Source organism: Bactrocera oleae, chromosome 2, assembly GCF_042242935.1.
Source record: "Bactrocera oleae isolate idBacOlea1 chromosome 2, idBacOlea1, whole genome shotgun sequence".
Classification (NCBI taxonomy): Eukaryota; Metazoa; Arthropoda; class Insecta; order Diptera; family Tephritidae; genus Bactrocera; species Bactrocera oleae.
The window spans coordinates 27,684,472-27,697,962 of NC_091536.1; the positions used below are offsets into that span (position 1 = coordinate 27,684,472).

Consider the following 13,491-nt stretch of genomic DNA (forward strand, 5'->3'; position numbering starts at 1 on the left):
TATTTTAGGACATAAAATATATATTTTTGAACTTTATTACCTAAGTACAAGTATTTATGTTAGTTTCGTTAAATTTAAATAATATATGAAAATATAATAAATAAAACATGAAAAACAATATAATATGAAAATATTTCAAACCTTAACAAAATTTTCGCGGTTAGTGAAATCATTTCCAGTTTTATCATGGTAAACATGAAGAAATGATTGTTCGGCTTCGTACAGGTTTTCGAAATTTTCCAATTTTTGATCACCAATAGTAGTGCCGATTCGGCCCCAAGATCTAAAAACCCAGTATCTGTAATAGAGAAGAATATACATTTTACAAATGCTTCGATGTATACATATGTATGTATATTAAAAATGACAAAGATTACAATACTTGTAGTGGCTATAATAATTATTTCCTTCTACCATATCTTTGTGAGTTCAAGTGTTAGCAAAAATACTGCAAGTTGTTTTAAATTCATACGATAAGCAACTATAGCAATATAATCTGTGTATCTTACTTATTCTTCGAATCACTTTCCAAAAGTTGCAATTTATAGTAAGAGTTTTTATTCCGTTGAATATCTGTTAAGCCGAGGACAACACTATACTTGTAATTTTTATCCAACAAAACATGAGCGACGTCTTGTAAGCCACTTTCGGGATCTACGGCCGACCCGTCTTTGATCTTTAACGTCATTGATTTTGCGACAGATTTAGTATAAATACTTTTTGACTTTTTCGTATCTTCTTGCACTATACGAGAGTTTGGATCAGTTCCCCAACCGCAAAGAGTAGTGCTACTGATATAATTAATTGCGTTTGTAGGATTGCTTTCAACCAAATCTAGGAAATCTATTGGAATAATATGAATACCAAGATCTTTCGCCTTTTTCATGCGTCTTCCCATATGTTCTACTTCATGTTTTGATGAAAACACGGCAACAGTATTTTCAGATAGTTTTGATATAATTTCGCCGCCCAGCTTATTCAAACGTGTTTTTAGTTTGTTTTCAGCATCTTTTGGGCCCACATAAGCAAACTTTAAATTGTAAAGAGGTGGTATTTCCCGTTTCACTTTAGGCCTAAAAGAAAATAAAAAGTAGTAAGGTGTAATTTTATTTATTATAAATATCATTCATTTAGCATTTGACCAGGAATACCCATCCCTTCAAAATTTGTTTAAAATTTTCAAAGTGGATACATAAAAACTAGTAGTTGCCTTAAATTATTATACTCAAAAAAAGCACATATAAGCAAACTTTAAATTGTAAAGACGTGGTCTTTCACTTTAGAAATAAAACAAAATAAAATGTAGTAACGTGTAATTTTATTTATTATTATTATCACTCATTTAGCTTTATATAATATTGAATTGGCAACCTTGCCAGCCAAACCAAGTAAATTGCTGCGCGCTATAAACAAAGAGAATATTTATTATCTAAATATCAAAATAAAATACTTTAAGTGACGCAATTCGAAAGTTTTTGTGTCCTCAAATTACCAATTTCATTAGAAATTGCAAATGTCAGACTCACCATGACTTGGACTTAAACCTACAAAACAGATCCTTTAAAACAAAGCACAACGGATAGATGGGCTACGCCTCCCCCTTCCATACAATACACCACAATCCACAAGAACACTCCATCCACTAACACACGCACACGCAGACATCACACCACTCAGACCACCCACACGTACACATCACATCACACCACAACTCTACACAACCCAACAATCAAAACGGACCAGAGCCCTGCTTTTTCGTTCGCAACTCGAGCTGTTCAGACGTACGCCGACCGTAGTAACTTTTCGCCCGAGTATACAGATATTTATTTATTTTTACATTTGGTTTAATAAACATAGCGGATACCGCCATATAACCTACATATCATTTCGCATCTATTTTCATTTGTTGTGCTTGTACCGAACGCATTTAAAACGGTGAGTGCAAACTAGTGTAGTATTCATGGTCCTTCGAGCCATAGTGAGCGGCACTATGGAGTGAAAAAAACTTAACGAAAAAAGAAAAGTGCTGTTAAGTGTCTAACATTTAATACACAAAAACGAAAACGAAACAAAAAAAAACAGAAACAAAGTGCTGTGCAGTGCAGCGGAATAACACATATATCCACATACAAACAATAACACAAAAAAAAAACAGAGGAAAAAAGAATATATATATACAAGGGACTGAAAAGTGCTGTGCAGTGGAGTTCCATACTTATACACATAGAAAATAAAAACAGAAAAAAAGAGTTATTTTCAAAGGAAAACAAAAAAAAAACGGAAGAAAGTGAGTGAAGTGTGGAGTGACACAAACATATATACATAAAAGAAGCAAGAAAAAACCACCAACGTGCGCGAAATAATCCCTAATTACGTACGGGCGCGAATTTCAACAAAATACATACATAACCATACAGAACGAGCGCGAATTAAAACAAAAACCTCAACAGCAAACAACAACAACCACACCAGCTCACCAAAGTCACCCACCGCAACAAAGCAGCAAAGGACTTTGCAACAGAACGAAAGGCACACGCACAAGCACATATATAAATTGCCCCCAAAACCCCTTGGCGGACCCCAAAGTGAGTCGTATAAATTCCTCTTAGTATTGTATATTTTCTAATATACAAGGTGTGTTCCAAAGTAAACAGGACTTTTAAAAACAAAAAAGACAGAACAAATGGTTTTATCGACAAAAAAATTAATTTTGTTCAAAATAGTCTCCTTCTGCTTTAATACAGCTTTTTACACGGTCCAAAAGCATGTCGAACGAGTGTTTTAGCTCGTTGCCCGGTATGGCCGCCAGTATGCCGGTGCAAGCCTTTTGAAAGGTAGAAGTCGCACGGTGCCATTTCAGGTGAATACGGGGAGTGGTTGATTGTTAAAATGTGATTCGGCCACAAGCGTCGATCGATGAGACGGCGCACTATCGTGCAACAAACGCCAACCTCCATCTTCGCACCAAACGCTTCAAAACTCCAAGGTAGAATACCGCATTAACGTTTTGGTCGGGTGGAACAAATTCTTTGTGGACAACACCCATCATAAAAACAAATCAGCATTGTCTTCACTTTTGACTTCTCCAGCCGCGATTTTTTGGGTTTCGGCTCATTTCTCATTTATGTCCTCACGACCACTTTGAAAACGTTGAAACCACTCGTGCACTCTGCTACGGGATAGACAATCATCGCCATAAACTTGTTTTATCAATTGAAACGTTTCGGTAAAAGTTTTACCAATTTTGAAACAAAATTTAATGTTGGCTCTTTGTTCGAAGCTCATTTTCTCATAGATGACAAAAACATACTGACACTTAAAACGCAATGACTTCACTTCCAATAGCTGAAATGTCATGAAATATTTACTGGAAGTCGATAAAGGATAGCAGATTCTAACGCACTAGTCGACATATAGATGGCGCCACTAGAGTTTACTTTGTTACTTTTTTACTGTTTACTTTGGAACGAACCTTGTATGTATGTTAAAATTTATGCTTTTGCGGTTTATTTATTACATAAGTCCGTCTTAATAGAAGCAATAACAAAAAATAACGGTTACCAAACTGTTTCAATATTTCGGTTTATTTTCCGGTAAAATCCAAATATACAACTATTTCCCGCAATACCCCTTATCAAGTATAAGCAGGATTGCGTACAAACAGCAAAGGCAAATCAAAAAACAAAAAAAGATAAATTTAAACATACATACATAAAGGCCAGGCCAATCCAATTTATGATACATACATATACATATTATGTTTAACATATGTATATATATACATACTATATTAGGAGAAAACCTCCGTTTGCAGCATTACTATATGTATGAAAACATACAAACATACATATATAACTAACAATTGATATACATACATATATACATAAATTTTACGAGAATACCTGCGGTCAATTATTCTCCTTTTCGCGGTCTTTTCGCACTGCGTACATATATACACGCGCATTTATACATACATACCGGCGCAGGTATACAAACATACATGCGTACTTCGCTTCAAAGTCCACATTGGCAAATATTTTTACTGAGAAACTTTTAGTTCAACACTTAAAAGTTACAAAAATTTTTTGTGATGAACAAAGTCCATGTACACCTGCAGGAGCTACACGCACAAAGGTATGTGCTACAAAGCAAAAAAGGGTGCAAGATATTTCACCAAATTTATTTCCGAGAGTGACAGCCTAATACGATACTGTACTCAATTTTCATCTTCGCCGATTCAGGACAATTCTGAATCGGTATTAGAAATCAAAAAAGAAAATCTTGACAATTTCTGGACACGTTGCATATGACGCAATCGTAGAATCTGACGAATCAGATTTACCGGAAAATTTCAAATCTTCGGCTTACCCCAAATACGAAAACTGCTTAGACCAGTTCGAGAAACAAAAGCAATGATTTCTGACCAATTAAAATTAATTAAAGCAATTGCACCTACTCCACAACCGAGAGTAGAGCTGCCACAAATACAAAGTCAAGAGGCAAATTCAGGCATCCATCTCAAGGCACCCGCCTGTGACAGAAATTTTTCATGGAGATTATAAATAATGGCCGTCCTTCTATTGGTCGATAAACAAATATCGATATTAATGAACTTGCCAAAAATTCAAAAAGAAACAAGTGAACAATTTATCAAACTTCAATCCACTGTTTCAAATTGTTTTTCTATTTTATCGACACAGAATATTCCCACAGACAGCTGGGACTCTATACTGGTAAACGTATGCAAAGCCGCATTACGCGCTCATCACGAATAAAATGCCCTACGTAGCAACAAATGAAAGATTTCCTAACTACCTAATACGAAATAGCAGAAAGGGTAGACAAAAAACTAGTTAGAACTAAAAAAAGTTCAAAACGACCTCAATATAAGCTTCAATAGACCCCAAGCAAGTAGCAACAACAATTTAAATATCTTTTTTAAAAATCAATGGTTCACCTCCGAACAGTATAAACAAACGTCATGCGAACTGAGTACAGGAGTCATAAGGTCAACTCTCGACCGAAACTTTTTTGTAAAAACCAAAATGTTTGTCACATGTGCACACACTTACAGAGTGCAAAAGCAAATTTAATTGCGTTTATTGTCATAAACGACATTATTCAATTCTGCATTACAGCACATTTTCCAGCTCACCCATAAACAGCGCAAATATGAAAAGAGCCACGGGTTTAGTTGCAACAGCCAATCCCGAAGTGCAAAATCCCGAAAATTGCCAAGAAGCACCATGCTGCTCAAACGCTTCACAGCGAAAATAAAAGTAGAGTACTACTACCCACATCACAACGATCATTTATAGCGTCTAGGGCTCAAAATAAGCTACAACTGCCAACAAAACTAGCCAATTTTGAAATCACGGGAATGGCGGAAGAGTAGTCCAAAACTCAAACAAAATCTGTCCCCATTACCTTACTTCACCTAAAGCGGATAAGCGCATTAAAGCAGAAGCTATTGTCTTACCGCAACTAACAAACGTGCTTCCAAGCTATCACATAAATAGCACGCATTGGCAAAAGTTTTCACACCTAAAGCTAGCAGATCCCAACTGCAACACTCCTGCTCAAATAGATCTTTTATTTGGCAGCGATCTCATACCACAGATAATACTCGAGGGTATTGAGAAAATTTCAAATACACTATTGGCATAAAATACTATTTTTGGTTGGATCCTAAGTGGACTAGTTACGAATACCATTATACAATATACAATAATACAATTCACAATTAAAGAAATTTTGAGAGTTACAAGAGCTCCCCTCCATATCAATCACAACCCCTGAAGATTAGTATTGTGAAGATTTTTACAAAGCCACAACTACTAGATCAGATAATGGTCGGTACGTCTTACCACTAAAACAACAATTTCCTAACACACTAGCCTTAGGTCACTCTCGCTCCTCTGCAATACAGCAGTTTTTAAGAATGGAAAAAAACTTACTTAAAAAAGGTGATATCAATATCAGCAAGGTGAGCTTAAGCCAGAATACGATGGCGTGTTAGAAGAATACCTCCATTTAGACCACATGGAGGAAGTAAGCCCATGCGAAAACATCATCAACGGCAAATACTACTCATTTTACTTGCCGCATCATGCAGTAGTAAAGCCAGACAGAGTAAGAGTTGTCTTCAATGCCTTAAGATCCGCTAGCTCAGGGAATTTCCTAAATGATATTCTATTTACGAGACCCACGCTCCAACCAGATTTAATGCTCCTATATTAAATTGACGTATATTCAAATACGTATTCAATGGGAACGATGGAAAAATATATCGACAAATAGTCGTACATAAAGAAAACCAAGATTTTCAGCGAATTATTTTCCGAAAATCTCCGAATAGTCCACTCCGCGACTATAAATTAGAAACAGTTACCTTTGGCGTCAACTGTGCACCATATCTAGCCATTCGAACACTGCACGAATTGGCAGAAAACACTAAGTCAGAATTTCCTCTGGCATTCGGGGTGTTAAAAACTCAAACGTGTGTAGACGATATTCTGTCTGGAAGTCACAGTCTTTCACAAGCATAGGAGTCACTAGCACAAGTGACACAAGCCCTCAAAACCGCAGGATTTTCGTTAAAAAAGATAACAGCGAACCACCCTAATATCTTAAAGGCCATTAGGTATGTAGCATTAGGTATGTCCTTTAAGATATTAGGGTGGTTCACTGTTATCTTTTTTAACAAAAATCCTGCGGTTTTGAGGGCTTGTGTCACTTGTGCTAGTACCACGCTGCTCAAACGTTGGACACTAATTTTCTTAAATTCGAAAAGGTAAGTACAACAAAAACTCTGGGGATCCAATGGAATGCGATATCTGACCAGTTTTCATACACTACAGAGTCAATATCAGCATTATCCGCCATAACAAAACGCCAAATTTCTGTGTCAAAATTTTTCGACCCCGCAGGATGGCTTTCGCCAATTATGATACAAGCGAAAATCTTGATACAAGAATTATGGCTAGACGGAACCGACTGGGACGAACAAGTGAAACCTCTTCGCTTAGAAAAATGGTCCCAGTTCGAAGACAATCTGGAAGACATTTCCCAGATACAAATCCCACGATGGGTAAACTATTTCCCCAAGCACAAAGTCGAATTACACGGCTTCTGTGATGCCTCTGAGAAGGCATACTGTGCAACTATCTTTGTGCGCACACAAAGCGGTACCACGACCACAAGCCACTTATTAGTAGCAAAAGCAAAGGTGGCTCCTCTAAAAATGCTAAGTCTACCTCGACTTGAGCTCTGTGGCGCGCTACTACTCCCAATATAAGCTTCCATGGTGCAGATCCATTTAAACCTGAAGAAACATAGTTTACATCTTTGACCGATTCTGAAATTGATCTATCCAAACCGCTGCACCTTACCACCACTACCCTCTGGTGGAATAGTCCCCGATGGTTAACAGAATCTCCCGATTCTTGGCCACAATCGCCCGTGCGCAATATAATAGCCCCAGAAAGTCAAAAAATCGACTCCTTGCGCACAGGACCTTGGAGGATACTGAGATCCTTGAGCGATTTTCATCGTTCTCCCGAGCCCTCAGAGTAATCGCCTATATGATAAAGTTCGCTCTAATCGCATCAACTCAAATGCGCTACTTCAGCCGCGATATAACACTATTAAGAGAATCAAAACCCATTGACAAAAGGAGTTTAATCTTAGTTCTTAGCCCATTCCTAGACACGAAAGGTCTGCTTCGTGCGAATGGTCGGCTTGCCAATTCAAGCCTCACGTATAACGAACGCCACTCTCTCATCATACCAGCGAAATCTCAACTTGCCACTTTACTCCTCAGTTATATCCACATCCTTATGCTTCACGCGGAACATCGCCTAATGCAACAAATAGTCCGCGAGAGTTCTATATTCCCCAACTTAAGCCCCAAATAAAAAAATGCATATTCATGTGCAAGATCTGCACTCTGCATAACCAGAAGTTGCGAACGCAGATTATGGCAGCACTTCCACCGCAACGCTGCAACTTCGCTCTGCCTTTCACAATTACAGGTGTCGATTTTGTTGGGCCTTTTCAAATAAAGGCGTCCATGCTAAGGTCGCCCACCATAATGAAAAGCTATGTGGCTATCTTTGTCTGATTTACGACAAAAGCAGTGTACCTCGAGCTTTGTTCGAATCTGACTAAGAAGGCTTTTCTCGCGGCATTTGCTCGCTTAGTCGGACGACGCGGCTTCCCCTCAAAACTAATGAGCGATAACGGCAAAACCTTCATTTGAGCCCAAAGAGCCACTGAAAAACAGTTTGTGGATTTTATTAAACAAGTATCACCTGAAAATGTTCAGAAGTATGCTCCACAAGGCAATAATTGGCTCCCCTTTTATTCCCCCAAGCGCTCCTCATATGGGTGATTTATGGAAATCAGCTGTAAAAAGCTTCAAATCCCATTTCAAAAGAGTAGCTGGAAATTATAAATTCAATTATGAAGAATTCACTACCTTATTAATCCGAATTGAAGGCGTTCTCAATTCACGGCCACTCACAACACTCTCGCAAGATCCCTCCGACTTCACAGCCTTAACTCAAGGGCATTTTCTCAAAGGAGAGCCCATTCTGGCCATACCTGAGCCAGGGGTGGCTATCCTTATTAAATCGATGGGAAAGAATCAAAAGTCTACATTATGATTTTAGCCGCCGATGGAAGGAAGAGTACATCAAGGACCTTCATAAAAGGTACCGATGGAAAACTTCCGAAAAGGCACCAAAGCTTGGAGACTGTGTCATACACGATGATTGTCTACCCCCCACATAATGGCGGCTTGGACGCATAGAAAAACTATATTACGGTTCCGACGGTCATATACGAATAGTTGTTCTCTGTACTCAAAGCGGAACGCCAACAAGACCACTCGTGAAATTATGTTTTCTGCCAACCGCATCTAAAGACGAAACCGCAAATAACGAACAATCCGCCGATATTACCGCAACGCAAATGAATTAATCATATAACAAACCGATAAACCCGCAAATGACAAAACCGTTGTAAAAGCTAATTGTTCTAACGACAATGATCGACCAAGTTGACGATCCATTCCTGCCACATACAGTGGCACATTCGCCATAAATTGACATGCCACAAATGTATAACTATTCTAACTTCTTCATACAGATAAATATGGATGTAGATATGGCAGCAACACCAACGCCAGTTGTGAGGTCCGACATCTATGTGCCGCGCCCTGGGGCAACTCCAGCACCACGAACCGCAGCGGCAATCGTTCCTGCAACCGCTCCCGATAGTGGCCCGCGACCAGTACCACCTTCATCAGCACCAGTAACGGTACCTCAACGCAGCCGATGCCCACTGAGTCGACGCACACACCGGCTGCAACACTGCGGCATTTTTCGAGATATGCAGCCCTCCAACGTCAGCAGGTTGCCCAAGCTCACGGGCACTACCTCAATTTTTTGGCTACGGTCCACACGACTCCGGAGTGTACGTCCGTTACGCTTTGGCAACTGTGCAACAACTCGCCCCAAGCCGCAGATCGCATCAGAGGAGCCATCCGGATCGCCTCAGAAGACCAGAAGCTCCACATCCATCCAGACCGAGGCGACAGGAGGCATCAACGCGGCGTCGGCAGCCCAGGCCAAAATACCGCCGCTCCACTGGCCTCAGCAGCGTTGTTGCCACGCTGCAACAACTACAGCGGTTTCTAGGCTAGAATTCGCCTAGGAGGGCCGGGATGGCTAGAAGAGCTACTCCTCCCCCTTCCAGACACGCCACTGAGCGAAATACACCACAATCCACAAGAATCCACCCATTAACACACAAACGCACACCACACAGACATCACATCACACCACAACTCTACACAACCCAACATTCAAAAGGGACTAACACAGGACCAAATCCTTGCTTTTTCGTTCGCAACTCGAGCTGTTCAGACGTACGCCGACCGTAGTAACTTTTCGCCCGATTATCCAGATATTCATTGGAATTTTGTGATCTATATTTTTTACATTTGTTTTAATAAACATAGCGGATAACGCCGGATAACCTACATAAGATTTCGAATCTATTTTCATTTTTTGTGCTAGCACCAAACACATTTAAAACGGTGAGTGCAAACGAGTGTAGTATTCACACACTTAACTTATTTTATTTTATCTTATCTTATTCATTCAATTCATAAACCACTTTAAATTATAGCACCCTAGAAGTATATCGTAAAAAAATTATTTGCTATAGCTATTAAGAAGGCAGAGTTGTCATTGCAATCGGAAATCTAAAATAATTTATTTAACATATAAAGTAATTTAAGATACATGAGGATCATGATTCGCACTCCGCTACCGGGAGGGGAGTCAGGAAACAGCAAGCCAACCGAAAATAGTTGGTTCTGGAAACAGTGTGAATTTAAAAGAAAAACAAAATGCCTTGTAAAAATCGTAAAGCTGAAGTTTCTTCGGTGGTGATCAGAAAATAAAATGCGTCGTCATCGAGTTCTGAAAAGCAGGGATCTAAAAATAATAAACCGAAGTACGAACCTCGCCCTCCGCCCATTTTAATTTCAAATATCAATAATTATCAAGAACTAAATAACCATATTGTCATAAAATTTTTAAATAACAACATCAATAGTAAAGTAAGCGTCACATCAAGTGATGAATATAGATCGGTGACAAAAATGTTGACTGCATCTTGGTATTCCTACGAAGACAAACAAACACGCCCCATAAAGGTTATGATTAAAAATCTCTCAAAATAAGCGCAAAACGATAGAGTGCCAAAAACCAATATCCGAAAAACCAAAATGCTGTAACTGGGCGAAAGTCATCCGACAAACCACAGGGGATGTATTGACTCTAGGGAGCTTCAAAGTATTCGTAATACAAATTTGGCCAAAAGATCAAATAATCCACCCACTGTCAATGATTCTAAACTCTGGTCGTTGCCCAATAGGGCGGAACGAAAAAAAAATTTTTTTTTGCTTAGCCTTACCCCCCAGACAACCAACAATCTGTAGATTATAAAAAAAAAAAAGAAAATTTTTGGACAAAAGAAAAAAAAAATTTTAACACCTAGAGGCGGCGCACTCAGTTTTAAAGTAAATTTCGAGTTATAATTCGTAACTACAGAACTTGATCAACTGAGGTATTCAATGAAATGTAAACCAGGTTCGCCTCGGCGTGGTGCTTCCTGGGAAACGCCAAATATAAGGTTGTCAAATATCTCCCTTTCGCTTTTTGTCTTTTGAATTTCGCGGCTATGTACAAAGCGCTACAGAGCTCGTATCTGGCAACACTATACATAATTTGAAAGGTCTTGACATAACCTACAAAACAACGCTATGCATGATTAGTTTGGATATTGCGTTCAACAGTTATAGACGTGTAAACATGGAGTTCACTAACGCCGAAATTCGCGCTATTTTAAAGTTTTCCTTCGTTAAAGGCAAATCTGCTAGAGAAACGTTCCGTGAGATTAATGATATTTTGGGGGATGGTACTCATCACTCATAATCACTTCAAACCGCGGAGGAATGGTTTCGACGATTCAGAGCCGGTGAAAACGACACCATGGATAAGCCAGTCGACGGAAGACCTGTGACGACAAATACCGATCAAATCATGGAATACATCGAGTTAGACCGGCATATGGCATCTCGTGACATCGCCCAGGAGATGGGAGTTAGTCACCAAACCATTTTGAACCATCTGCAGAAGGCTGGATACAAAAAAAAGTTTGATGTTTGGGTGCCGCATAATTTGACGCAAAAAAACCTTCTGGATCGAATCAACGCCTGCGATATGCTGCTGAAACGGAACGAACTCGTCCCATTCTTGAAGCGGATGGTGACTGGCGACGAAAAATGGATCACATACGACAATATCAAGCGAAAACGGTCGTGGTCGAAGGCCGGTGAATCGTCCCAAACAGTGGCCAAGCCGGGATTGACGGCCAGGAAGGTTTTGCTGTGTGTTTGGTGGGATTGGAAGGGAATCATCCACTATGAGCTGCTCCCATATGGTCAGACGCCTAATTCTATCATCTACTGCGAACAACTGGACCGCTTGAAGCAGGCGATCGACCAGAAGCGTCCAGAATTGGCCCACAGGAAGGGTGTAGTGTTCCACCAGGACAACGCCAGACCACACACTTCGTTGATGACTCGTCAGAAGCTACGGGAGCTCGGATGGGAGGTTTTATCGCATCCACCATATAGCCCGGACGTAGCGCCAAGTGATTACCACCTGTTCCTGTCCATGGCGAATGCCCTTGGTGATGTGAAGTTGAACTCAAAAGAGGCTTGTGAAAAGTGGCTGTCCGAATTCTTCGCAAATAAGGAAGGGGGCTTCTACGAGGAAAGTATTATGAAGTTGCCGTCTAGATGGAAACAGATCATCGAACAAAACGGCGCATATTTTAACTAAATAAGATCACTGCAACACTTTTTATAAAGCATTGAATGAAGAGCAAAAAAGCGGAAGGGAGATATTTGACAACCTTATATAATATCAGCCTTTACCGCCTTGTAGAACTCCTACAGACCATTGACCCCTGACCTTTATTGAAACCTGGGTTGGTAGCCGAGCCATTCTGCCGCCTTAGTATGTAACGGTGACACTCTGCAGAAATGGCTGGTAGGTTAATTAAAACCCTGGTGTATAAATGATTTAAGCTTCCCAACATATACACATAACTCTACTCGAGAAATACTGCACGCAGGATAACACAACACAGCGCCTTTACACCACCAGCTAACAAAAAGGATGGTTCCCGCAACTTCTTCATTCACTTCGAAACAGCAGCGATCAGACGCGCAAAACACCTTCAATTAAAACCAGGGACCGTAAATAATGATTATTGTAGCGATTTTTATTTTTATTTTTTTGCTAAAAAAAAAACTCATTTTTAGATCACAGGTTTCTTATGAAGTATTTTGCTAACTTCGTTGCAGGCCCCTTTATCATATCCGCATATCAAGCGTAACTATTGAGGTCTTGAAATTTCACATACAGGATATATGTTCCGGTTTGCATAACTATTGCAAATTTTATCGCTATCGGTTCCAGAATATGAAAGTTATTCAAAAAGTAATTTCTGTCGGCAAACACGATTGTGGCTGCAACAAGCAAAACAAAAAAAATAAAAATTATAAATAATGTTTACTATACTCTCGCAACTTGTTGCTACAGAGTATAATAGTTTTGTTCACCTAACGGTTGTTTGTATCACCTAAAACTAATCGAGTTGGAAATAGGGTTACATATATATAAATGATCAGGATGAAGAGACGAGTTGAAATTCGGGTGATTGTCTGTCCGTTATTCCGTCCATCCGTCTGTGCAAGCTGTAACTTGAGTAAAAATTGAGATATCTTTATGAAACTTGGTACACATGTTTCTTGATACCGTAAGACGGTTGATATTGCAGATGGGCGTAATCGGACCACTGCCACGCCCACAAAACGCCATTAATCAAAAACAAATAAATTGTCATAAC

General features: G+C 39.5%; 1 protein-coding gene across 2 annotated transcripts in view; it reads right to left on the minus strand.

Annotated features, from left to right (window-relative positions):
• Positions 1–13,491, minus strand: part of Parp1 (Poly-(ADP-ribose) polymerase) — an 87,327-nt gene that overhangs the window by 1,601 nt on the left and 72,235 nt on the right. The window contains exons 5-6 of one of the 2 annotated variants that reach the window (XM_070112908.1): positions 510–1,073; positions 142–298 (exon numbers count right to left, since the gene is read on the minus strand). In XM_070112908.1, the coding sequence (XP_069969009.1) occupies positions 142–298; positions 510–1,073 (721 nt within the window). The remainder of the gene's footprint in view (positions 1–141; positions 299–509; positions 1,074–13,491) is intronic. The other variant, XM_070112909.1, reaches the window with a different exon arrangement.